A 27,600-nucleotide genomic window follows, 5' to 3' on the forward strand; every position below is an offset into this window, starting at 1 on the left:
AAAAAAATACAATATTTTGGTGAAACAAATTTATATATATATAAATATTGAAAGAAAATACCCTTCATATGCTATATTAACCGATTTCTGTTAATTTAAATGCTTTTTGAAGGTTTGTAACACAAAATTTCTCGAGAAGAAAATTTTTGTGCCCTCTGGAAGGGTCGATCTTGTGTACACCCCTATCTGTAGGAGACCTTCAAAACTGTTTCAAACACTTTTTGCCTCTGAAATGCACCTCTTGGTAAGAATGAATTTACACAACAACAAAGAAAATGCCAACATATATAATCATCAATCATGCAATGAATCTATTATACTTCAAATTGAGCAAGATCCCAAATTGTCCTGGACCTGCGGTTGGGCTAAGTTACATAATAACCATTAGCAAGCCAAACCATTAGTGAAACTAATTTGTACGGTTTTGTGAATGTCAAATGTACAAATTTGTAGAGTCTGTTTTTGCAGCCAACTCAGAGGTTATCAATTTGTACAGTATCATGATAGGCTTGTGTACTTCTCCATAACTAAAACTATTGGTTAAGCTGTGAGATAGTTCATTGTAAAAACAATGCCTACCAATGTGTTATGAACAGTTACATAACAGGTTTAGCTCGCTAGTATATTTATATCATTTTGTGTTACATATTACTAAGTTTCCCACTTGCAAATATGTGATATATAAATATGTTCCATTCAGAACACCTGGCCATAAGTTTGAGAGTAACTAACATTATAGATGACATAATATTTAAGTACATTATCAACTTAAAAGGTAATTACTGTACTAAAATTGATTATATTTCATCAAAAAAAGTGGAAAATGCCCAAGGTCAGCAAAACTGTGAATGGCTGTTAAAATTACCTGATGTCACCGTGAAAATGTCCTATTGACAGGAAATGAGAAGCAGCAAATCTATACTGAATTAAAATGTATCTCATTGAAAAAAAAAGTTAAACACGAATATGGAAGTTTGAATATCCATTTTTATAATTAAAGGTTTCAGAATCAGCTTCATCTACGATTTCATTTAATATAAATTTATATAAGCTTTGTTTAAAAAACCCCATTTTAATATTTAAAAAAAGAAGTCAGGATGGCCAAAATTACAAATCGTATCACTCATCATATCTGTACATAAAAACCCAACTCTTTCCACTGTTACAGCAAGAGTTCTTTACCCTTTGTGCCAATAAGGTGAAAGCCTAGTACCCCTTTAACCAGTTTAAAAAAATTTCTCTCATCTGCATTATAATTACCACAGCGGATATCACTAAACCCTCTGCAAAATGCCACTCAATATTTTTTTCAGATTTCGTGCGGCTAAGTGCTTCCCTAACATAAGAATATTACTAAAAGTCTGTTTATAATAAACAAATAAAAAAAAATTAATATGGCTCATAATAACAACCTTGTTATGATATGATTTTCTAACGATTGCCACGCAACAGCAAATGTTAAAGATACAAAAAAAAATTGGTTATAGTGAGTTGAAAATTAAGAATTCACTGTAATGTCAAAAGAATTATGAAAAAAATGTCAGTTTTTCCTTCTATCTCTTCTGATAGAACTAAACTGATGATTCTTATTGGCACATGCTCTTTGTGAAAATTACTCTGAGGTACTAAGAATGGGCACCGAAAAATCAAACTGTTTTAACACTTTTTCTATTATTGAACTTCCCCACTGTACACATGGGCTATGTTATGATTTTATTTGACTTATAATTTATTATTTATTTGTCTCTCCCAGCAAATAAAAGACCATGGGAAAACTTGCAGTTCAAAGTCTTTTTCAAATAACAGAAAAAACCATACTAAAAATCTTTCCAATTGGTAGAAAAATGTTGACCAGTCCATGCAGGCAGTGATATAGTACTTGAGACTTTTAATTGTTCAGTTGGTCAACTAAATAGCTTTGATAATATGGAATTCTATGTAAAAATATCTCAGAATTAACTGCTGAGACCAAAGGTACACTTGTAGACAAGTTCTGTTTGTTAATATTAGAACAAAACAATCTAAAAGACGGTAGAACAAAAAATAGGAAGTTCACTTACAATGAGAAGTCTTATAACAAAATTTTCCTCATAATTGTGAACTGTCATTATAACAGACTCTTACTGTACTGTTTGTGAGCAAAGCCATCTATACAAAGCTAGCTTGGTTCATCATTGCTAAAATAAGAGGGTTTTAAATATATCAGTGAGGTATCTTGCAATTTAAAAGGCATCAAGTTAGACAAAATTTTCCCAACTTTATACTTTTTTATTTTGATGATGCCTTATATACCTACCATGTTTTCCAGAAATAAGACCGTCTTATGTTAATTTTTGCCACGCTGTTCCACTTATCTATTGATATTTCAAGAGAAACTCAAGGTTTTTTTTTAAACAAATTTAAAAAATCATTTCCACAGAATGTGGGATCAAAAATAATGTAAACAGCAAAACTAAAAAGAAATTAATCAAATTCATATTGTTGAAAAGTCCAATTAATGATCATAATCCATTTTCCCCCTATACTTTTCGAAAAAAAAAACCCTGTCTAGGTGCCATAGAGATGTAACACGTGCATTAAATATAACCCATTACTCACGGACCAAATGTGACCCTGGAGTCATCTGACATGGCCCACAACTTCAAACCTAATTTTGTAAAAATGAACTAAGCAACTCATTTCCAGATCATTCTTCAAGTGGCTCGAGTCACATTCCCAGATCACTTAAATGACTTGTGGCATATTTACAGATCACTGCGACACAGTTCCAGATTACTCAAGTTACCCGCGTTGCTGTTCCACTTCACTTAAGTGACCTGTGGCACATTCCTAGATCACTTGAGTGACCTGCGACACTGTTCACGAACACTTAAGTGGCTCACGGCAGAGAGTTCCAGAACACTCGAGTGGCCCGCAGCACCTTTACATGTCATTCAAGTGATCCGCGGCACATTCCCTGATCAGTAAATATGTCTCAGCATGTTTACAGATGTCACGGCGACACAGTTCCAGAGCACTCAATCGACCCGGACATATTTACAGGCCAGCTTAAGTGACCTGTGACACATTTCAAAATCAATGAAATGGTCCACACACTACTGAATGTTGAACACCCTTGATGTAACATTCCACACATCTGAAGGATACAACGATTACAATAGCCTGCATATGTTCATGAACGTCTGTTTTTTTTTTCAAAGATGACTGCACGGCAGTCGTCAATAACATAAATGCTAACTCATTGCTCTTGGAGTTATCTCATGTGGCCCACGAACGATCATCAAATCATTTAAATGGGACAGATTCCCAGATAATTTAAGCTACTTCACCAAATACCAACTCTGGCCATATCGCTGTCTTGCAATTTACTGCCATTAGTGAGATGGGTTGGAAGTGAAGGCGCTGTCTATCGGTGGTCGCCTCGAGTTCGTTAGGGAAAATATCTATATCCTCCTTTGGGTTCGAACCCGGGACCATGACAACAACCTTCACGATGGTAGACGAGCATCTTACCACCATGCCACTCGGGCAAAAAAAAGATTGTGTCAGAAGTGGGATAATTTAAGCTGCCAACAGCATATATCCAGAAAAGTGACCACAAGCACATTTCCGAATCACTTGAGTGACCCGCGCCATACACCCAGTTCACTCAAGTGGCAGGTAGTTCAGTTGCAGATTATTTTGAGTGGCTGGAGGCACATTTACAGATCATTTGACTAGCTCGCGGCACGCTTCGAGATCACTTGAGTGGCTCTCATCACACCTAATGATCTATGATACATTTGTATAGATTGTAATTGCTTTCTTGACACATTTCCAGACCACTCAAGTGGCCCACTGCGCACTTTCAGATCATCCAAGTGACTTGTGACACTTTCAGACCACCTGAATGACTCTGGGCACATTTCAACTTAGCCTTTTGAAGAGAGTGGGGCCGCTTCGTTGATTTGAAAACGTGTCGCGGGCCACTTAAGTGATCTAGAACAGCGCCGCAGATTATTTGTGTGATCTATAAATGTATCTTGGGCCACTTAATTGAAGCAAGAATGCGCCGCGAACCACTTGAATGATCTCGAAATATGCCGCTGGTCAAAAGAAAAAAAAAAGGTCATTTAAATAAGGTAAGAATGTACCGGTGCCACTTGAAATAAGCCACATGTATACTTTAAAATAAAGGGCTGTTCAAGTACTACGTCAGCAAATTTTTAGCCGTTTTTGACCCCCCCCCCCCCCCTTGTCAGCAAAATTTCGTCATGGCCTTGCTTACTACCTCTTAACGCATACTGATGGGATCAGAGACGTACGTGGGGAGGTGCCCCCCAGACACGATAAAAAATGGTTTTTTAAATTAAAATTTCGAAAGAAAATCTTTTTTATCAATATTTCCGTTAATTTCAATGCTATTTGAAGGCTAAGAACGCAAAATTTCTCAAGAAATTCATTGCGACCCACCCTCAAAGCCACATAGGTAACCCTTGACCCGTGGACTAAATGTGGCGTCCCTCTCAAACCTAATTTTGTAAAAATAAACTAAGCGACACATTTTTATAGATCCCTTGAGTGACATGTGGTGGTTTTAGAGCACTGGCGCGGCCCTACATTACTCAAGTTATCCGGGCACATTCCCAGATTACTATAGTGATGCGAGACATAATCACGGATCACTTGTATGACGCGCGACGCAACGCAGGTCCAGAGCGCTTAAGCATCCCGCGACATATTTCCAGTTCACTTGGATCCGCTAAGCATTTAGAGATCACTAAAATGGCTCTGTAGGGGATTTTTCAATAGGGAGAATGGATGATTTTTTTCTCGCCTAAGATACGAAATAATCGGCTTTCTGGATATTATACGAAGGTGAACAGGAAAAAAGTGTTGCTTCTCTCCACTGGGAATCGAAACCGGGACTTCTTGCGGGAGTATTGGCGTACGCAACGGGGGTTTTTTGGGTTCTAACCCCCCCCCCCCCAAGCCGAGATTGTAGTGTTATTTTACACAGAAAATGTAAAAAAAAACCCTTGAGAAGAAAAAAATTGGACACCCCGAGAAAATTCTACGCCTATGTGCTGGAGAATGTTAGTTCAGGTGCCCACAAACTATAGCGAAAGGTTTTACTCGTTTTTGGCGCACCGAGGAAGATGCCATTAAGAATATTTCATATTTTTAAAGGGTGGTTAATGGCATAAGCATCATCCAACCCCCCCTCCATCGATGCTGACATAATATGAATGACCCCTAACATAAGACGTCTTTACAGTTTATAAAGGGGTATACCCTAACAAAGACACCCGACAGTTATTTTCTGAAGGTTAAAAAAAATTGGGTTCAGCTAATCGGCTTTTCTTCCCTGGCCCTGTAAAACCAGACGTGGCCCGGGCTCTGTCCTGTTAAGGATGAACGCTCGTTACGGGATCCCGGGAGAGAAACACTAGTCTCTCACGGAATCTCTCGCGTGTGTGGACAGCCTGTCCCTCCCCTTCCTTTTTTTTGCTGCTTTATTTACGTTACCGCAACCAAAGCCGCTTGTAAGTTTACTCTTAATGCAGCTTTGACCGCAACCGATCTGCGAAACAGATTCGCTTTCCCCACAAAGTGCGACAGCGAAAAGATGCACTTGTCACAGAGTTGCCAGATTAGCGGTTTTCCCGCCAAATTGGGCTGGTTTGAAAACGGTTCGGCGGGAAATTTTTGGCTTTGGCGGTTTTTTGGGCGGTTTTTCCAAAATTGTGTTCTCATGGCAAATTTCGCCCTATTTTTCTTTGCTTGCAAGCAAAGTTTTTCTTTTTCACTTCAGTCCCCACCTCATGTTGTGTTTTCATCCTGACAAGGCAGAAGGGGTGGGGGCATCTCACCCAACTATGGAAAGCCAGAACTTTCAACCATAATGCCTTTGCCACCCAATAATTGAAGGGGGCCGTAAAACAAAAACTTGGGAAACTGTCCTAGGTTCTAGATCAGTGGTTTTCAACCTTTATGATACCGCGGCCGGTCGGTTAAAATATATCCAATGTACATTTACGTAGTATAAGGGAAATGGGAGACTTCAGTGACGTCACGAGCTTCGTGCGAAGGCCTTCTGCTATAGAAGGTGTTGCTCCGGCCCGACTGTTGGGAAACACAGTATCTAGACCACAGAAGCTTGTGAAAGAAACCGTAGCCTCCACAAGCGTGGAGCTGGCAGGGCTCAAGCCCGGGAACCAGTTCTGTCTTAACGCATGGCCCCAGGGCCTCAAGAGAAGAGGGACCTCAGAAAAACGAGAAGTAGTTGTATTTTTTAGGGATTTTCCATGTAGGGAATCAGAAAAATCACTTGGCTCTAGGGGCCCATGATGCTCTTAAAACAGCCCTGCCAAGAACCCAGAAGAGTTCTTAAATTTTTTGTTTACTAGACCGTGAAAAATCTGGTCTGGGACCGATACCTAATTTTTAAAATCATTGTACCAAATTTGGTAGGCACCTATGCACAATTTGAGGCAGTGCCGTCTTGACGTATGGGCCAACCCGGGCACGTCACGCAGGCCTTGAATGAAGAGTGGGGGGGAAATAATGAGATATGGTTAAGATTTGCGAGATTAAGCCTGTGAATTGGCAAGTAGGCATTTGCGTGTCTGGATAGAGGGCTGAGCAAAATCAATTTGCCCGGGCATTGCCAAGTCCCATGATGCTTTTAAGACGGACTCGACTCCAGGCCATCTTTAGGCCCTTTTTTTCCAGGAGAGAGAATGTGTAGCCCTGACTTTCGCAACTTTTCAAAGAAATCAATTTATTCGGTAAAAAAAAACATATTTTTTACGAAAAAGTGAAAAGTAAGGGGGGGGGGTTTACAGTTACTGAGTATAACAAGAAAAGGGAGCTATAGCCACACCTTTGCAGGCTAGAATATCGTCAAACTGTAGCTCGCTTGTTGCTTCATAGATGGCAGCACATGTTCAAATATTTTGGGCTACTTTTTAAGAGGATTTTGACTGGAAATTTCTTAAGGACCTGGCAACTCTTACTTGTCATCGTCCCCTACTTCAGAAAGGAATTGAAAAAAAATTTCTTTTTCAGTAGCGAGTTGTGAGAGGAATAAAACACATCAAAAAGGGAGGGAGTGGGAAAGCAGTGACATTTTGCGGTTTCTCCGAATTTTCGTAGTGAGATATTGGCTGTAAACAAAAGGAAGGAATAAAATAGGAGGGAATTGGGGTGAAAAAGGGCGATTGCAGCGGAAGTAGGAAAATAGGACATTTCTAAAAAGCAGGGAAAATAGCAGCACTGGGAGGTTTGCTTTTGAAAAAAAAAAAATGGCAAAACGATCTGCTCCCTATAAAGGGGGAAAAAAAACCTGGTTTATTCAATTGGGATATCCCACCTCTTTTTGTTCTTTCTGTAAAGTTGGGAATTTTGGATGTACAAGGTTTTCATTATAAGGTGGTTACTATAAGGATTTCTTCAAACCACCACTGAAACTTCTCTGTAGACCCTTAGTTAAGAACCACTGGTTTACATTGCACAAATTTATAACACTGATGTTCCACATTAAAGAGAGAAAAAAAAAATGTTTATTCGGTACACTTGACACATTCAAAAAGTTGTAAAATTACACTTCAGTTTAACTTCTCTTCAGATTTTTCTTTTCATAAACGTATAAAAGAGCTTTTGATGTTTTAAGCACACTAAATCAGCATGTAACTATAATATTCAACAAAAATGAAGCAAAAAAGATTGAATCAAAATGATATGAGTATTGGGCAAAAACACACTACATTTACAAAAGAAGCTAAGAAATATGTTTACATAATTGCACTTATAATTTTGGCTATGTTTCTTCAAATTGATGAAAGATACGAATGATAAATGCTAGTAGCCATTATGTAATTCCAAAGTCCAACACAAGTAAGGAAGTACTTCAGGCTTTGGCCAGACTTCATACCTTGGCAGTAACATACCCTTTTCACACACAAATTTTCATTTATCCACATATTCAACTTTTAACACAAAATAAAAAAAATACAACTGCAAATAATTTCTCTCAGGTACTTTTATATATATATAATTACATTTTATGCAAAAAATACTTTCAAATAGCACATCAGTCACTTGGAGGGAGGGAGAGAGAATAAAGCAATATTTTCAATAGTACTTTTTTTTTTACCATCTTAGAATGTAAGAAAGGAATTGTATAATTTCAGTATGAAAATGCATAACTGCAGCTCATTGCAATCTTGTATTTGAATGATTTCAACATTTCTTATCACACTGTTGAAACTGGTGATATTTAAATCAACATTTTATAACAGAAGGTGAATTCACAGTAATTTACATTTTATAACGCAATAAAGAGGAAATCTATGTCATTTTGTTTTCACCGTACAGTAGAACAGAGTGTCAATGTGTTTGGCTTTATACAATTGATGCTTATTATAACAACCATTGTAACTAACCGGTACAATAAGTCCCAAGTGTTTTCCTATTCATCCCCATGTTATTTTGTATTCAACTAGAGGGGGCAAATATTCGGCTGCTTATTTGGTATCTGGCCCTTTTGCCGAATATTCGGTTTGGCCAAATAATGCTGAGGTATGCGACTGAATATCTGTATAAATCTAAGCACGGCAAAACAGTTATAAAGAAAAACATGAAACTGAAAATAAAATCCTACTGCAACAAAAGGTGGAAGTGAGCATTACACAAGTTCACTAACTGAAGGATGTACTTAGCTAGACTGGATACATATTAAGCTACTGAAAGAGGCAAAATAGGCAAAGGACATCTAAAGTGGAAAAATGAGAAAATAAGTAGTAAATTTTATGATGCATTACTAGTTGAGAGTAAAAATAATGGTTAAAATTTTCTTGATTAGATGTATAATTGTAGCAAGTCGTGAAAAAAATATTGATTCTGTAATATTAAAATACAATACATAGCTGCCAACTTTTGAAAATGAAAATTTGGGCAATTTTCCTGCGAACCCGTATTTTATGCTAAAACCCACTCCCTAATAAATGCGAAAGGGAGTATTCCAAATAAAATAGGGATTTTACACACATGGAAGTTAAACCCTTGGGAATAAAATCCCTACGCAAAAAACAAGTGAAATTGGAGGCCAAAACTTCAAAATGGTGATCTAAAAAAATAAATATTGTGTTCAATCAGAAACGCTGTGAACAAACATTGTGCGCGAATGACCCCACAATCATCGGAAGATGAAGGGGGGAAAAAAAACTCTGATTTTTGAAGAACACTGACTTTTCGTGACGCTTGATGTCTTTCCATGACCGATGTTTGTCCGTAACACAACTTGTAAAAAGAGGAAAAGTCTGCCTTTTTCTGGAACGTTTGATGAAAGGAAATTCATCGGAATAAGTATCTTTAAAATTGATGAAATATATTTTTGCTTATCGGTATTCATGTTTTGTTATATCGCACGTACGTAACTTAAACAAAAAAATTTTTTGACCGTATGCGCGTCACTATAATCTTCAATCATTATCCAGGACTATTGGCTGCTAAGTTATTTCCCTGCAGGATAAGACAAACAAATTTCTTGTTATCATCAGAGGGTTTGTAAAATGGGAATTTCCCCATTTACAACGTCTGACGTCATTTCGAACGGAGAAAAAACAGAGGCTTCATGCCCCACAAGAAATTCCTTAGGGATTGTTTTAATAAGCATTTTTTAAATGAAGTAGAGAATTTTTAGGGACAATTAGGGATTTTTTGTGATTTTCATAAAAATTCGGGAGATTTAAGAACTTTTCAGGAGGTCGAGGGATGAAGCTACAATTCGGGAGACTTGGCAGCTATGACAATATATCATTAAATTTGATTTAAGTATCATGGCAATAAAAATCCTTCAATTACCAGTTTTTTAATATTTATTAAATAATGAATTAAATAATTAAAATTCAATATCAATCATTTACAATTAATATTTTTAAATTCAACTAAAAATACCAATTTTATCATTATGCTTCCACCTTATATCATTCTACCACCATTATATCCTTCCACCGAATGTTCAGTATTCAGCCAAATCACTATTCGCACCATCCATAATAAAAACGACCAGCAAAGATCATTCAATCCAAGACAATGTCCAAACCTGGCTCTGCCCCTTTCTGTTTTTTAAAGAAATGAACGAAATCCACCCTAATGTTTGAGATTACTTTAAAAAATGTCGAGTTTGGCTGCTTTTAAAATGGCAGAGGCACAATAGGATGCCCGATGCTTGAGTTTCATGGCTCCTCCATTTCTCAAAGTTCAGGTTTCTTGCAATACAGAATGAGGGGGAGAGGGCATGTGAAAGGCTCTGGCCATGACATGTCATCTAATAGGCATAATTCATAATGAGATTCAAAAGATTCATAATGCATCACTTTCCTTTGGATAAAGGTACAATACATGCAGATACGTAAACTTATGTTTCCATGCTGAAAATTACATTTCCTGGTTTACATTCATTCAACATGGCTGTCTGAAATAACTACAACATGATACCCTTGGACCAGAGTATGTTCATATGTTTATACAATTAATTGGTCAGAATCGTTTATAATCAACATGAATATTATGAATTTTCACATACAACAAAGTTTTTCCATTTCCTGTGAAATTTTGTACTGCTTATCAAGCAGGTATGGATATTACAAAGTTCATATATAACAAATATTTTTGCTAGCTAATCCGACTAGTTTTGCCGTGACGACCTGGAGCTTGGGATTTGTCAAGCCCTGTTTATCTCTAGCACCATTTATGGCCTCCACGTTCTGATTCAACTTCTAATGCAAACAAAATTTCATGACCTTTTCTATGAGAGTAAAATTTTTGTGGTTCTATGAAAATTAATATTCCTATGACGGAATTTTGAAATTGATCCAATCATTTGTAGACACCACATATAACAGAAAGGTATGTAGTGCAAATGTGCATGTTCATCACATTATGCCTTCCCCACCCTCCCCATGCCGAAATATGCTCAACATTTAAAAATATATGCAAATAATTTCTTTGGTGAATGATCACATTTTACACGAACACTTTTTGGTTAATATCAAGTTTTGACATTTGTAAAACTTTAGACCTTTCAAAAATATCATGAAAAAATTTAAGATTTTATGATAAGAAAATACATTTTTGAAATTTAACAGTTAACATCGTTATCTCAAATCCTTTGGTTGATATCACATTTTTGACAATAAAATTTATAAAAATTTTGATCTTTCAAAAACGACACATGGAAAGATTTTGTAGTAAGAAAATACACTTCTGAAATTTAACAGTTAACATTGTTATCTTATGCTCTAGCCTCACCCAAATTTATTTAAACTGTTGCAAGATTTCTTGAAATAAGTGAATTTTTTGACAAAGTTATAAAAAATTTGAAATAAAAATATGTTTAAAAAAACCAGTGTTCTTTTTTTAATTTTAAAAGTTTGGCACATTTTTTACTTGAAATGTACGTCATGGGAACTGAGAGTACTTAAAAAAAAAATTTCACCAAAAGTCAATAACGATTTCTGATGAGACAATAAAGAACAATATTTCAAATTTCTTAAAATTCACCAAAACAAATAATCTAATAATAAAGATGATTATGGAGATTCACAATTATAACTTCAATAGGAAAAAATTTAAGCAGACACTAAAAAAAAAAAAAAAAAAAAAAAAGAGCTTAGCGTCTTTGTACATCGAAATTCATCTCCTGCAACTGTGTGACTAATCCTTGAACGAGCTGGTTTCTGATGACAGTATTTCCAGCAGCTAACCCAGCTAATGCAGCAACATCTGTAGCATTCACATTGCGCATTATGTTTTGGACGTTGTTTCTCAGCCTTTCTTGTTTGTGTGGATTCATATTCCTTATGATTTCCACAGCGGAAACATACTTCCCTTGCATGAGCAAAGCACCAATGCCTCCACCTAGTGATCCACCTGTTTAATGGATGGTACAACAAATATATATATATATATATATGCTACGGGGGGAGGGGAAGAGGAATGTGGTCATTCATAACTGCCAGTTGTTATGCATAATCACCAATCATCTTGGCAAGTTTGACTAATTTTCACGTGTTGTGTAATTCCTGAATGAAGTTGGTAAATACAGACCTGCCAACCCCAGAAGAAAAATGCTACTCTATCGATAAAAAAGTGTAACATGGCCTGTTTCGTGATTTATGGACAAAAGGGGAGGAGTACCCTACGATAAAAATTGTTAGGAAATTATATAATTATAATCAGAAAAGTAATTGCATGAGGAATGATTATATGGTTTACTTTAAAAGAAAACATTCAAAAACTGTTTACTTGTGTCTTCCTTTTGACATTTGTGCCCTATTGTAATGCTTTATCTATAAAATGAAATATGATTTCACTAACTGGAACACAGAGTCCCCTCATCATGTGAAAACATCAAAAAGATAAAAAAATAAAGGGTCGCTAAAGGGTTGAAAATCAACCAATATTCATAACTCAAAATTTCTGAATAATTCAAAATTGGAATAATTAACCCCTTAACTGCTGACAAAATCTTACACAATCCGCTCCCCAGTGTGCCACCATTTTTTATCACAAAGAGTAAAGATATATATATATAGCAGTAGAAATTAATGCACAGACTCCAACACCCGCTTACAGAATTCAAACCAAGATTCAATCATTTATATCAGCTTCAATTTAACTTTATCACTCCAATAAATTATCTTTAATCATACAGATTAACTGAATATAATGGTATCTCACAACCAATATTTTTTTCGGTAAGTGCCATCATGAAAAAACCATTAATGTAATCAGTATCATTATTCTGTGTCCTATTAGGCTGCCATAGCTATAATTCTTGAGGAATTATTGGCAGTATAGGGTGGGTTATGAAAAGTGGTCAAATTTGTCAGAGAGAATTTGCTAACCTGGAATGTACCCCTGATTACGAAAATCTTGCCTCAAGAATCAAATTTTATTTTGATTCCTGTGGGCCTCTTGATGCATGAAGGGGCCTAAGATGAACTTGCATAGCAATTACCATAAATTGTGTCAAATTTGTAGGGGCCTCAGGGTATTGCTAGGCTAGAGAGTCCCACCTTGATGATGAAACATAGTTTTGTATTCGTGGGGCACCAAGTTGAATCCACTTTATGGTCCAGAATTAGTGCACTTCACTATAGGGGAGGAGGATTGATATAATACTTGAGCAGAATTTTTTTTCTCAAAAACTGACCAATGTATAAGCCAACCTTCTCAATATATGAAAGATTTCCTGAACAAAAAACTTGGCTTATACTCGAGTATGTAGGGTGACGATCATACTTACCAATACAAGCTGGGGATTATACATAAACAAAGGGTAAATGTGATAAAATTCCAAAATTTATCAAATAAACCAAAATGGTTGATGGATGGTGATTATGCATATATAATCAACAGATTTATTATTTAATTATATGTTGCAGTAAAAGCCACAAGGCAAGTTGGCAAAAGCCAGAAATATGCTTGTTAACGTTTTCATTTTGGACTTTTACCAAATCAAAGTCCAAATTTAATGAATTAATTGATCATGAACTTATTAGTTCCTGACATGTATTAATTAATTAATAATTACCACAATCTACTAATTACAATTAATGGTGATGGATCGGTGTGAGCAGCAAATTGTCATGACGAAATAAAAGTTTTCCAAAGAAACTTATAATTATCAATTAACAAATCAATTAATAAGCATCATTCATCTATTAATTGTGATTAACTGGTTCACTAGAAACAGACTTTTAGCGTTCAGAGTAAATTTAGTCAATTATAAGTTCTCTTATTAATTACTTAATTAGCATCAGGAACTATGCTTACAGTGGCCAATTCATTTTTTCCTTTAGCAATTGATTAATAAACAGCAAGAACGAATAAGTTTATGATGGTTAATTGATTCATTAAAAACACGCGTGGACTTAGTAAAAGTCTGAAATGTGAAAACATGTTAACAAGCATATATCTGAGGCTTTTACCAAGTCAGCTTGGTAAAACTTAGGTTTTATCAGTTTCTTCTGGCCTTTACCATATCACCGGGGTTTCCAAACTTTTCCCACTTGTGACCCTTTCCCTATTCAGTGCTTATCCGCAGCTCTCTAGAGCAGTTTAACAAAGAATCTCTTCGAAAAACTTTCGTCACATAGTTCAAACCCCAACCCTGACAAAGGTAGAGTTGAGTTTGGTGCACCACTGTGTCCAGTTTGGGAACCCCTGACATAACTCTATTTTAATGTGAATGAGCAGTGCAATTATCAAAAAAAAAAAAAAATCTATTTCTCACTCAAAATGTTTGATCTAACTCCATCAACCACCTCTCGCTCAAAAATTTAGATGTCTCTCGCACTTATTTGTGACTTGAAGTCCAAAACTGAGTTCTTGGGTGCCAACTGTATAAAGTGACCCTATGCGAAAATATGAGGGAGGATCTATGTGTAAAAAAAACAAAAACAATGCAACGAAGAAGTTGAAATACCTGAGAGCAATGTTGTGAAAATTTATGGATTTGGTCAACGCATCGGAATTTCAAAAAATTAATAGTGATAACACAGCACAAATCTTAGTCAAGTTAAATGGAGTTTAACCCTCTTGTGTCCAGTTAGAGAGGTTTGAGACTCCCCATTGAATTGCGCTGAAAACAGGAATAACAAATTTTGAATTAAAAGTGAAGTTATTGAGGTTTTACTGTATTTGGCCATAAAAGAGAGTGTGACCACATCCGAGGGGTTTTACTGTACAATGAAAATTCTGCAAAAGGGTCACTTCTCAGTAAAATCAATTTTTAAGCTTTGGAAAAAAAAATTGAGTAAATAAAAAGTAGAGTAAAAAAAAAAAAGTCAAAATCTTTCAGATCTGGTACATGCACAAATAGGGGGTTGCTTTTCCTTACTGTATTAAATTTTTTTTTAACCTCAGAGTTCAGCCCCAACCATGGATCCAGGGTGATGTGACGAAAGGGATGATTTATTTTACAATGATCAGGATAATCCTGCATTTCACAGAACCAACCAATTTCCCACATATTATTCAAATATTAGGGGTGTGACTGCCACCCCCCCCTTCTGGATCTGAGCCTGTTCATCTGACCTCAACAATAAAACACCCACAATCCCTTAAATTGGGACTGTGTGTGTGAACTTCTTTATTCTTTCTTATCTCGTCTTACACATTTTTATAATGTGACTGACTCTCTAGGGGAAACATTTCTCTCCAAGAACACACCATCAAAAGCTTGAAATACACTTAATTGAAAAAAACAAAAAAAATTAGGATAAGATTACATAAATGCCAGATGACGAAAGTTAGGGTATTACTGTATTGATCTAAAGTTTTACCAATATTTAATACATCAAATTTTGGTGTTTTTTAAATTTTTTTTCTGTAAACACATGATTCGAGCTATAGAAGTTTGGCTGAGCTGGAACTAGGAGTATGGCAAGAAACAAAAAAAAAAAAAAAAAAAAAAAAAAAAAAAAAAACAACCATAGAATAATCAAATTTTGCACTGGAGAAGGCAGCAAACTACGTCCAACCCTCCAACAGGAGTCCTAGTTACAGCCCTGATATTCAATGAAATAAATTACTTATATGGCAATAATAGAAATAAAATAGGTCACCTAGTAATAAACCTAATGGTCCCATCAAAACACTGAATCCAACAGCAGTAGCACCAGCAATCAATCCACCCAAAAGCGATTGCTTCACACAAACCTGCAAATTCTCTTCTTCAGCAAGTTCTTGCATAAATGTGATAATTTCACGCAAAGCCATTTTTCTTCACACTAGCCTACTACTGGGTGAAAAAAAAAATTCATAATTCAAATATTATCTTTTTACAGATTGTAAAAATCTATACACCAGAGCTTGACAAATGAAAATAAATCTAGGTGCCAACCTTGGAACCTGTAATATATTAACTACTTAATACCATTAATAGATGGCAGCACTGTCTTGCCTTGTAAGAAGGTGATAATAATAAAGAACAGCAGTCATGCCCAGGATGCCATGCTAACTGGTTGTAGTAATCTATGACTCCTGCAATCTATGTCCATCATGATAGTTAGTGGACCAAACAGTAAATAGCCACGCCATCTGGGATTTGTCAAGCCCTGATCTATACTGATATATAACAACTTGAAAGAAAAATTGAAAAAATACTACCTCAGAGCTTGAGCCTCAAAATATACTCAGGCTTTTGCAAGCCAATTTGTTGAGATGGGCCTGTCCACCTGCATCCACAGAGTTGCAGCGTGCTGTTTTATAACAATTAAATACAATACCCCAGCCGTTTCAATATAAAGCCGCCCTTCTCATCATCTCAACACAAGGGGTTAAATGATTAAATAAATTTCAAGTGATCATGTAGCTACTTCAAAATCTGTCCCACTATGCCCATTTACAAGAGTTAAGTGCATGACTTAAACCATCCTGGAGCAGGGCCCCAAGCCAGAGTTTCCACGGGCCCTTCTATAGTGAATTTATAGTATAAATCATCCCTAGCCCCACGGCTACAGCTTGACCTGTGCCAACGGCCTTTAATGTCTATATACATTTCAAAATACTTGACTTAAAATTTAGTTAACTACTAAATCACCCCAACTCATGTAAAAAAAGGCTTGAGGGGGTCGTTCAAGTATAACATAAGCAAATTTTTAGCCATTTTTGACCCCTCCCCCCTTCTTCCGTCATCAAAATTTCGTCAGCACTGCCCCCTACCTCCTAATTCATATTGGTAGGATCAGAAATGTACGCGGGAGAGGAGAAGCATAGGGGGCTCGTGCACCCCAAAGATGAAAAATTTTTAAAAAATTAAAATTTTGAAAGAAAATACCTTTACATGTTATTATATTTGTATAATCGATTTCTGTTAATTTCAATGCTATTTGAAAGGTAAGAGCTCAAAATTTATCTTTAAGAAATTTATTGCGATCCACCCTTTAAGCCATATTATGGTAAACCCTTGACCCGCGGACCAAATGTGGCCCTGAAGGTTAAGGGGGCCCCCCAAAACTAATTTTGTAAAAATGAACTAAGCAGTACATTTACAAATAACTTGAATGACCTGTGGCATAATTCCCGAGCATTTAAGTGACCTGTGGCACATTTTCAGATCACTGAAGTAGGCCTGAAAGATCACTTCCACATTCAAATATCACTTAAGTAACCCGCGACACAGTTCCAGAACACTTAAACAATCCATGGCATATTTAGAGATCCCTTGAGTGACATGTGGCACAGTTTTAACGCACTTAAGCGGCCCCCAGTGCAGTTCTATATCACTCAAGTTACCCGCGAAACATTCCCAGATCACTTAATTCATTTGTGGCATAACTATGGATCACTTGAGCAATGCGTGGCACAGTTCCATAGCACTTAAGCGGCCCAAACACATTTCCAGAGCACTTGAAGGAGCCGTGAAACATTTAGTGATCACTGAAGTGGCTCTGTATGAGACTTATCAATAGGAAGATTGTTAGTTCAGGTGCCCAATAACTATCAAAAGGTTTTTTTCCGATTTTGGCGAAGTGAATAAGATGCCATTAAGAATGTTTCATATTTTCATAAAGGTTGGTTGTTGACGTAAGCATCATCCAAATCCCCCCCCTTCCCACCAAAAGTGAGCAAATCTGAACCCCCCCCCCATCGATGCCGACGTAATAATTGAATGACCCCTGAAGCTGTTTTCCAAGGAACAGGTTTTCCGTGTGTCGCGCACAAACTAAATTGTCTAGTGCATTACGTTATCCACTCCCCCAATGGGAAAAAGCAGTGTGACTGTTTTCCTACACAGAGCAAGGCACATCATGCTAGCACAGTGGTTCTCAAACTTTTGTTGAATGCGGCTCCCTTTGATCAATTCAGGATTCATCTGCAGCTCCCTATATAGAACAATTTAATAGATATTTTCACACTTATAAATGAAACACTTCGAATATAAAAAAAAAAAAAAAAAAACACAGAAACAAATATCTCCAACTTGCTGTGACGTCTCTGACAAAGGTTGGCAACACACACTTTGAGAAACACTGTGGTAGCACTTTATATCAGGCATGATTGGACGACTGGTTCTGGAGGAGTCAAATATGTTGAGTGCGTGTTTTACCAATCTTATCTGCATTTTTGTTATGTCTATAGCGAGATTTTTATTTTGCAAAATAACAAAAATACATGGATATACAGCTGATGTGCCATGCTAGGAAAACATGAAAGAGTGGCATGAGACAGTTACACTTTTCTGCAGAAGCGAAATGGTCCCATTTGGTTCAAATGGTCCAAAAAAATATTCTTAGGAAAACACAGCTTAAGGGAAGGTTTATAGAAATAAGTCCCAAAGCAGAATGTTTTGCATTGTTCTATAACGACCCTCGACTGACTGGAAATATGTGTGTTCTGCAGTAAAAATTCCCATAACAGTGTTCCTATATTTTCTTAAAACTCTTCATGATTGTTCTGCGACATATATCACAGATTTTGCCACATTCTGGTTTGTGGGGGGGGGGAAGAGCATAAATGGGGATGGACTCTTGAAGGTTAGGGCACAACAATGATTATTTCAACACAGGGTTGCCCGCATCAGCAGTCTATTCAAGGAACCTCCAAAAAATGTCCTTCCAGCTCTCTGGACTGGAGCCCTTTGAACACCTCTTGTGGGGAGTTGGGCCAAGCACACATTTTAGTGCACCCTTGCAACGGTGGAGGAGAGGTCAGAGGATGAAATTGATGTCCCCCTCTTGTCCAGTGGCCCCCCTAGTTGTGGCCTCAACCTCCCAGTACACAATGAACATATTTTTGAGCTATAAGTCTACAAGAAAAATAATAAAAGGGACCAGACGGTTAGAGATAACGCCTAAGGATGTTGGGGAAAGAAACACATGATTACCATACTATTCATATATATGAACTATATATAATTACTATAATAATTATATGCTGACGCATAGGCGTACGCAGAATTCTCTAAAGGGGGGGGGGGGTTTCAATTTGTTTTCCATCTCAGAGGGGGGGTCACCTTGCCCCCCTCCTCCACAAGGGTAGGGCTGACAGGGCTCCAGCCATGTGGGACTATTTTCATCATTTTTATTTTTCCGCTATAAATTCAATGTAAAGGTCCCAGCCTAGGGTCCCTGCTCCAGGCCAGGATGTGGGGGCATTGGGTGAAAGTGCTCCAGCCCAGTGAGCAACCCCCAATAACATTATAAATGGGGGGGGGACCATCTGGAGGATGTTGAGGCCTGAGGGTCGCAATGGGGGAGGACAGGACAGGTGGTTCTGGTGCGCGAGACCAGAGGGGGCGCAAAAATTTCACCTTTCAACACTCGGGAAAACTTGCTAAGCAAAAACTTGTATTTGTACGAAACTTGTACGAATACTCTGTATTCCCGCCAAAATTTAAAATGATAAAAAAGCACTAACCCTAAAATCAAATATACGAATTATGAAAAATGATCGTTTTTAATGAGTTTTGAATCTCATTAATGACACTTACTGTTGAAATATAAAAACGTGTAGTTGAGCAGCAACTACGTCACAAAATAACAGACTGTGGCAAAGCGTATTAGGACAAAGACTTGAGGAAAGGACGCTCCCTTTTTTTTTATCATTGCATCCTTGAAAAAAAGCTCGTGACCATGACTCATCTAGCATTGCTGGCGCCATCTTTTCTTTACAATGTCAAAAATCAACTTTTTTTTCCGTAATGGAAGAAAACGTATTTATGTGCGCGCATGCTATATTTTAATAAGATATTTAATCAATATTTTTTTAACTTTTTGTATGAGTTAGCTTACGATGGGGGGGGGGGGGGAAAGGAAGCAGTACGGCAGTGCTAACACGCAGGGCTGGGGCAAAGCTGCATTAAGAGTAAGAAAAGCTGCATTAACTTACAAGCGGCTTTGGGCGGGGGCAAAGCCGCTTGTAAGCTCTTAATGCAGCTTTGGGCGGGGGGGGGGGGAACGGGTCTAGTGCCCCGGATCAACACCTTCTAAAGCAGACCACCTGCTATAGAAGGTTAGACCACCACATCCAGGTGGTGTTACCCGGATGCCGAGCTGGGGGGGAAGGGGGGTGCAAATTTCACTCTTTAACTTCTGCATTACAAGAGGGAGCCAAAATTCGTGCTTCCCCGTCTGGCCAAGTATTTAGTTGCATCCCAGCTAACATAGAGCTAATATTACTCAATGAGTGGTAATTATGCAAAAACAGTTTGTCGGGGGGAGGAAGAGGTAATGTATTTTTGCCACTCCATTCCACTATGAGTGCCATATTTTTTTATTACTCCAAAAATTTGTTGCTTGTGTTAACTGTCCCCTTGCCCAAGCGTGGCTGGAGACAAAATCTCTACCCATACTGGACCATATAATAGGCTTAAAGTTATTGGAAACAGAATTATCTTGGATTTATGGTTTTACTACCTGGAGATACTTGAATTGAATTTTGCTGCTTTTCTTCATTCTAGTCTTGACCACTCTCTCCTGCTTGCATCCTACCCCATTTACATGCCTCATGTGCTCACATACACTCTAGGTCACTTTTGGTCATTCATATGTGCACATGCTCTAGGTCAGTTCCATGCTTACACACTCCCAAGGTCACTCTTTTAATTATCACTTGCAGGCACATGCTCTAAGTCACACTTTTGATCAGTCCCACTCTTCTGATCATTCACACGCTTGCACCCTTCTAGGTCACTCTTTTAGCCATTCACACACTTGCTAAGGATCTATAGGTTACTCTTTTGCTCACTCCTCACATGCTTGCACACTCACCAGGTCACTTACTGCCATATTCCTCTGGCAAAGGTGGATTTATGGTGGACTATACAAAATTTTCCGCCTTGGGCTATAAGCCCCCCTTCTACATACAACACTGAGTGGAAATATTGGGCGGGCTCAAACCCAATATACAGTATTTCCATAGGTTACTGTATTAGATGGTGGCAAATGTTCGGGTGGCTATGTTGACCAATTGTTGACGCCACCTCTGCCTTCCCCTAGTTATGGCCCTGTGCGGGATGGGGGGGCAAATTAAGCAAAACCAGATGTAGAAAGAAAATCAGAGCCTCAGCTGTTAATCAACCCACAGTGGGCTCACGGGAAACCCATCACTGTTTTTCAAGTTTTTTTTGTCAAAGACTTGAGTTCAAGAGTTCCTTTGGTAACTCAGCATCAGAAATCACTTTTCGAAATTATATATAAGTTCAAATTTTCCATTCTCCAAAAGCTAGAACATTTTTTACACAAATTATGTAGGAAAAAGCTTCCTTGCCCAGACATTTTCTGTGCTTCTGCAGCCATTTCTACCTGATGAAAATTTAAAAACAAGGCAGTGCTACCAAGTACAGATCCGGGGGGGGGGGGCGATCACTTCTGCCAAGAGCCGAAAAATATGGAGAAAATTTGTCTGTCCCGTAAAATACAGGATGATACATGCACCTACACAACAAGTTTTTTGAAGCGAAGCATCACCCTGGATTCGCCTCCATCTGCTTCATTCACAGCTAAAGATATCTGGCTCTGCTTTATTTGCAGCTGAAGATGCCTACAACCATTTCATTTGTAGCTGAAGATGTCAACCTCCATTCCATTTGTAGCTGAAGATGTCTACTTTCAGAAAGCTATATAAATTTGCACAGTAGCTATTATTGGTTGAAGTTAAAACCAAGAATTAAGTGGCACGCCTAGTTTTTTTTGGTACTTATCTGTCATAAACTTAAATTTTTGCCAACTTGTTCACTTTAGGCAACTTTTTCACAGATGTTGAAATTTATATTTTGTAGACAGAGGCAATTGCTACATTATCCCATTCTGGATGTGCTTCAAAAGGATGCTTTTTCTTTCGGTCTATATTAATCAGGGTTGGGGTTTTGAATGTCCAAAACCAGTTATGGACAGGATAAACTGTCTAAAACCTCAAAGTTTCATAATGTTACGTGGAACCTATAGATTTTTTTTTTCATGATACTATGTTAAGAAAAAATACTAGCAGAAAATAAAATTAAATCAAAAATCTTTCAAAAGGTGTCATTTGCTTTTTTTAAAGTTAATTGTCTCACCAAATTAATGGTTTTAAGCTGGAAACCTGATAGTAAACTAATATCACTCATATAACTGTTTACACAAACACTGTTTTCAATTCTTTAGTTTGTTATAAATTATATTTCTACTTCACATCTTATTTCTCATTTGTGAATCAGGTGCTGTATTTAGGACAGTGGTTGTCCAGAATCTGTCCAAACGCTTTCTTTAGGAAATACGTTATACTAAATACGTATGGTCAGTTATAATCATTACATTATTGTGAAACAAATTAGATAGTACTATAATGATGTAAAACATCAACGATGTAGTGTTCATTCAATTCAAATTTGGTCTATTTCAACTTTGATTTTTTTTTTTTAATTTTTAAGTTAACTTATTTTTCCAGATGCCTATATGATGTTAAGTCTTCAAGACTAAAATTCTTGTTAAATTTAAATTGTTGCTCTTATGAGGCTAGAAGCTAATATTTATATTAGCTATCTGATTCATCCTATCACATGGTGGACAGCAATCAGAAAAACACTGGAAGAAGGCTTATCAAAAAACTGTCCTTTTTTTTAAACATTTTTATTTTCATGCCCCATGATTCAAATATTTTAAAATTTTGTTCTCAGAAATCATCTCGCCACAGATAGGGCAGCTAAATTAGTAATGTGTTATCAAATGTTGAGGCCCCGCTGAGCTTGATTATTACATAGGTTTAATTTCATGCTGTAGTCATATCTATTGCATTTTTATAATTTTAATGTTATAAATTTTTATCCCATTCTTGCACCTTTTGTGTTTCAATAAATCTGTTATTTAACCTCAAGATAGTTATTTTCAAGTGCAATCCCACAGCTTGATAGTCATACAACCTTCTACACATACTTTTACATTTAAAAATTTTATTATATTTAATGTAATTAATAATATAATTCATATAGTATAAAGTTTATTATTTGATTATAGAAGTGACTTCACCAAACTAAAGTTTTCACTTATAGTTATAGATAGGTTTTGGACAGAATTGTTTTTACCATACTGTCCAAAAACCTAGCCAACCCTGATACTAATGCATTCTAGCTCAAATGAGTTTTTTTTAGACGTCACGAAATGACATTCAAATTAGATGAAAAGCTAGCAGGGAGGTGCAATATGAGGAATCATCATGGATATGCAAGCCAATGATTTTTCAGTTCCTGAATCCTGACGGTAGTGTTTTATTCATTTTTGGATATAAGAAAATGTAGCCAACGTCAATTAAAGTGACAATGTAAACTTATTAAAACTAACCAATATCCATGTTGGCAAGAAATAAAGTCACCAGCACAATTTATACTTTTCTTTTGGAACATACATTGATTTTCTTTCCACAAGCAGCTTGAAAATACAGTGAATCTATATATTCCAATGTTCTACAGACCAAGAAATAGAGTGGTTTTACTGTACATTTGCAACAGCTCATCAAATTTTCAAAAATCATTGCTCTTAGAAATTCTCAAGTATTTCAATACAAGACTCAATTAATTCCCAATATACAGTTTATGTATTTTTCTTCGTTTCCAACTATGTCAAAGGCAGAGGATACGTATACAGGGTCAGACGTTTATTCTGTATATAGCAGAAGACTTGAAGTGCAATTACCCACCTTGCCTGATCTTTAGGAAACGTGAGACATTTATTCGATGTACAGTAGATTTGTTTGCCACGTCACTGGCTTGCCATATCTTTTGAAAATAAAACAAACATCTCATCTGTATTATTTAGCATGATGTGATTAGTTTTACATATTTTGCAAAGAAGGCTCACGAAGTACCTGTGAGCATGCTTCACTTGCTGATCTGTCACCCCTTGCACAATAAGCACATCTTGACCCTTAACAATTGAATATAAATAATTAAGACAATCAGTTGTCATGAAGGCCTAGTAGTGGCTAAGACAACCCTCCAGGGACGACCGGACACAACTTTGCATACAAATAAATAAATTGGATCCAAAAAATCAAAGATGAAAACGAGGGAAAAAAATCAAAACTTCTTACATTTTATACTCTACCATTGGGGTTAACAGTGAATGCCAACTAGAGTCCTAATTTACCAATTCTTCACCATCCACTTGTCACTAATGCGCAAGCATTCTCAGAATGGACACACAGGAGTGGTCACTTTGTTTCGTTGTACACCAGGTTAAACATCTAACTCTGCAACCAATGCACATCAAAACAGGGATATGTCGCCAATGTCATCCTAACAGGTAAATTTGCACACTGTTGGGTGTTCTTATCATTGCATCGTAACCCTAGGAAACAGTGCCAAATCGGGTCTGGGGACTGAAAAAAAAATCCGCCAAACAGATATACTGTATATTGGAAATTTATCGAAGACTATTCATGATGCTAGCCTCACTTTATTAAGGCAAAAATTCTAATTACTTTTCCTGCCAATAACTTTCACAAAATGATCTAATGCTCTTGTCTACACCTATTAACAAAAACGTACAGAGATATATATATTTTTTATTCCTGAAAATCCTGTTAACATTACAATAGTGAAGAAAGTTAGCAATGAAAGATTCGATAAACCAAAAAACGAAAAATATCAAACTTCAGATAAATAAAAAACAATGGATATCTAGAGCTCTATATGAATATTTAGGCTAGAAATTACATGTTTCCAGGCACAGGCAAACAAAATAAGTATGATATACATTTTTTTGGCGCAATTCAGCCTTCGTAGTCTTTGTTTTTGCGCAATATGACAAAGCCTTCTAGTATGGGAGTCAATGGGAAATATTCCTCAGTTGCAAGTTCTGCCCTCTCGCCATAGGCCAACAACACAGGTGTCGTATGTGTCTGGAACCCAGTGATGGTTTTTGGCTTCCCAGCTTGGCCAACAACATCCACGGCTTGCCCGACACGAACATGAACGGGCAATGGTTGTAGATCCTCGTCGAAAGTGACGAGCATCCTAGGCTGCATTGAAACAACGAGATTGTACAGAATATAATGGGAATTCTTCAATACGATGTTTTTGACATCGAGGAAAGCCACGAGGGTTGCCATCAAGCCTGCTAAACTAACAGGGCTCAGAAGTTGCCTGTCGCTGTGATATGGGCACAGGGTCATCGTTCCTTTCCCAAGATGTGCGAGTCCTTGTGCTAGACGAACCATGAACAGGTGATTAGGATCTTTGGCATGATATTGGGCCAGCTGTCTCAGCATCGCTGCCAGTCTTGCATTGTTACTTCCAGCCCCTACAAGACCCAAGGCAAATATTGCATTGCTTGCAACCTCTGAATCACTATCGTGAGAAAATTTACTTAAGGTTTCCAGAATATTAAGCTTCGGGTTTGAAGTCGATATAAGGCCCAGAGCCAGTGGAACAGATTTTTTTATGACTGGCTCGCCATAGCGAAGAAGATGTCCAAATGCTCTGAAAGCCATTTCTGAGCCAATATCTTCCCCCATGGAAATCAGAGCTATGCCGAGAACAGCTACAGCTTGCTGAGACGACAAATCAAGTTGTTTATCTTTCTCACCCTTCTTGTCATCATCCTTTTTGTCGTCTTTCTTGTCTTCTTTGTCACCAGCAGCAGCATCATAGTGCTCACTACAAATATGAAGAAGAGACTGCACTTTCAACACGTTCCCAGTGCCAGCATAAGCACATATGTCGACCATGGTTTTGGCCATGCTCTTGAATGGTTCCGCCAACACTTCCAGAGCAGCAATTATAGCATCAGCTCCTTCTTGCTTCCCCAGGTAACACAGACCTAAAGCGAGAGGCAGGAACCGTGCAAACGTATCTTTCAGTTCAGCTTCCGACTTTTCAAGCAGCACTTGCAAAATAGCAGATGTCACATCGTCGTTACAAGAGCCAACAGCGATAATCCCACAAGCCAGAGCAGTGAGACCAATTATTTCCATGGTGCACTTCGAATCACTCAGTAGAGGGGTCAAGAGATTGAGCACACACTCCCTGTTGGTTCCAGCATATGCAATGCCCATGCCCAAAACAGCACCGGTTCTGATCACCATACTATTGTGATTCAGATAGTCACCGAGAAGTGCCAGGGCTGGATCGCAGTCACTCCTCACTCCACAGTTGACGATACCACATGCAAGAAGACCTCCGGCTTTGATATAATCCTCGGATGAATACAAGTACTTGTCGATCTGGCCCAAGCCACCATCCACATCCCAGAGTAGTATCATGCCCAACGACGCAGTAGCGCTCAACATGCCATGCTCTTTATTTTTGTACAGCCACTTCTGCCCATCTTCCATTAAGAGCTTGTCTTTTCCGAATCCAGCATTAACGAAACCATTCACAAAACTGGAAGCTAGATTCTGTTTTGCCGAATCAACATTACCACTAGGACCGAAAGATGGTCTGGTATTATCCAAATGAGTCTTATATATATCATCAGGAGTCTTGGGTTCCAATATGTCAAGCTCCCGACCCAGCGCCATAAAATGATTGTTCAAATGGGCATTTGTCATTATATCGATCAGATCGCCCGTATCATTGCCATCCAACTCCAAGTAGATTTGCTGACGATTCAACATGAATGCCATCTGCTTCTGGATAGATGAATCGTCACAAGAGAGGAAAACATCTTTGATCAGGTCGGCATCATTCAACTGCATAGCAACACGCAGCGCCTCCGGAAACCGCTTGAACCGCCTGAATAGACGGATGGCACATTTCAATAGGTTGATGTTCTCTGGCTCAGATACATACGGTTCGCAGCTGGTGAGATAAAGCGCCACCCTGGGAAACACTTCCTCGTCTATATATTTGTCCAGCATGTCCAATCGTTCCATCTCCATGACAAGATCGCACGCTTCGGCTTCAGCATTGTGCGACATATGATACGGAATAATTTGCTCAGCTATACTGACCAGCTTCTCTTTATGTTCGACGTCGCCTTCCGCCAAGCTGTTCCATTCCTGAGTCACTTCCCCGGCCAAATGCCTGACATATTCGTGACCCCAGGAACTGATTTCTTCTTGGGATCCCAGAAGCCGATACTTGAGACATTCGCGCTCTTCGCTCATGGTCATGGCCAGGACGGAGATCACATCCGCGCAAAATCTCTTCACTTCGCCTTCCGGGAATTTCTCGTACACTTGCTTCAAGGTGCCGTAGTGTGGCCTCAGGAATTTGAGAGGTTTCGGAACGGAGGTCATCGAAGTGGTCGAAGATCTGATCTTCACACGGAGTTGATTCAATGCCTGCGGATACAGCTGAGCGTTGTCTTCGGTAAGTATATTGACGTACACATTGAGTTCCTCCTGGAGTTGCTTGTCCTCTTCCGAAAGCTCGGCTTCCTTCTCTTCTTCATTCTTCTTTTCCTTGTCCTTCTTTTCTTTATCCTTGTCCTGCTCTTTCTCGTCCTGCGATTTGACTGCTATGCGCTGCTTCATCGTCTAATTAAAAATTTCTCACTATTTCACAATTAAGAAAATCAACCTTCAATTGGAACGAACACTAGCGTCGGCGTTTTTTTAGCAACTGGCAAGTCATTCAAATGGATCGTTGCAGGTCCTTGGTCCGTCCGTCCGTCTGAATTTTTTTTT

General features: G+C 37.8%; 2 protein-coding genes across 5 annotated transcripts; both read right to left on the reverse strand.

The window, feature by feature from the left end:
- Window positions 1–7,526: 7,526 nt before the first annotated feature.
- On the reverse strand, window positions 7,527–19,641 carry LOC149090328 (protein C19orf12 homolog). Of its 4 annotated transcripts, none has more exons than XM_089234176.1 (3): window positions 19,487–19,641; window positions 15,618–15,793; window positions 7,527–11,916 (listed from the first exon to the last, which is right to left on the reverse strand). In XM_089234176.1, the coding sequence occupies exons 2-3, from the start codon at window positions 15,769–15,771 to the stop codon at window positions 11,657–11,659; spliced, it is 414 nt and encodes a 137-aa protein (XP_089090302.1). In that variant the 5' UTR covers window positions 15,772–15,793; window positions 19,487–19,641; the 3' UTR covers window positions 7,527–11,656. The 4 variants fall into 4 exon arrangements, with proteins under 4 accessions (XP_089090302.1, XP_089090312.1, XP_089090318.1 ...); XM_089234186.1 differs by having other exon boundaries at window positions 15,618–15,790; window positions 19,487–19,603; XM_089234192.1 differs by having other exon boundaries at window positions 19,414–19,603.
- A 3,693-nt stretch (window positions 19,642–23,334) lies between these two features.
- Window positions 23,335–27,549, reverse strand: Rpn1 (regulatory particle non-ATPase 1). The gene has a single exon (XM_089234215.1). It carries the CDS (start codon window positions 27,445–27,447, stop codon window positions 24,742–24,744), a length of 2,706 nt encoding a protein of 901 aa, XP_089090341.1. The 5' UTR covers window positions 27,448–27,549; the 3' UTR covers window positions 23,335–24,741.
- Window positions 27,550–27,600: the final 51 nt, after the last annotated feature.

The sequence above is a fragment of the Pholcus phalangioides genome, unplaced genomic scaffold, assembly GCF_987345545.1.
Source record: "Pholcus phalangioides strain wild (caught in Gottingen) unplaced genomic scaffold, Ppha-v1.0 ptg000001l_1, whole genome shotgun sequence".
NCBI lineage: Eukaryota > Metazoa > Arthropoda > Arachnida > Araneae > Pholcidae > Pholcus > Pholcus phalangioides.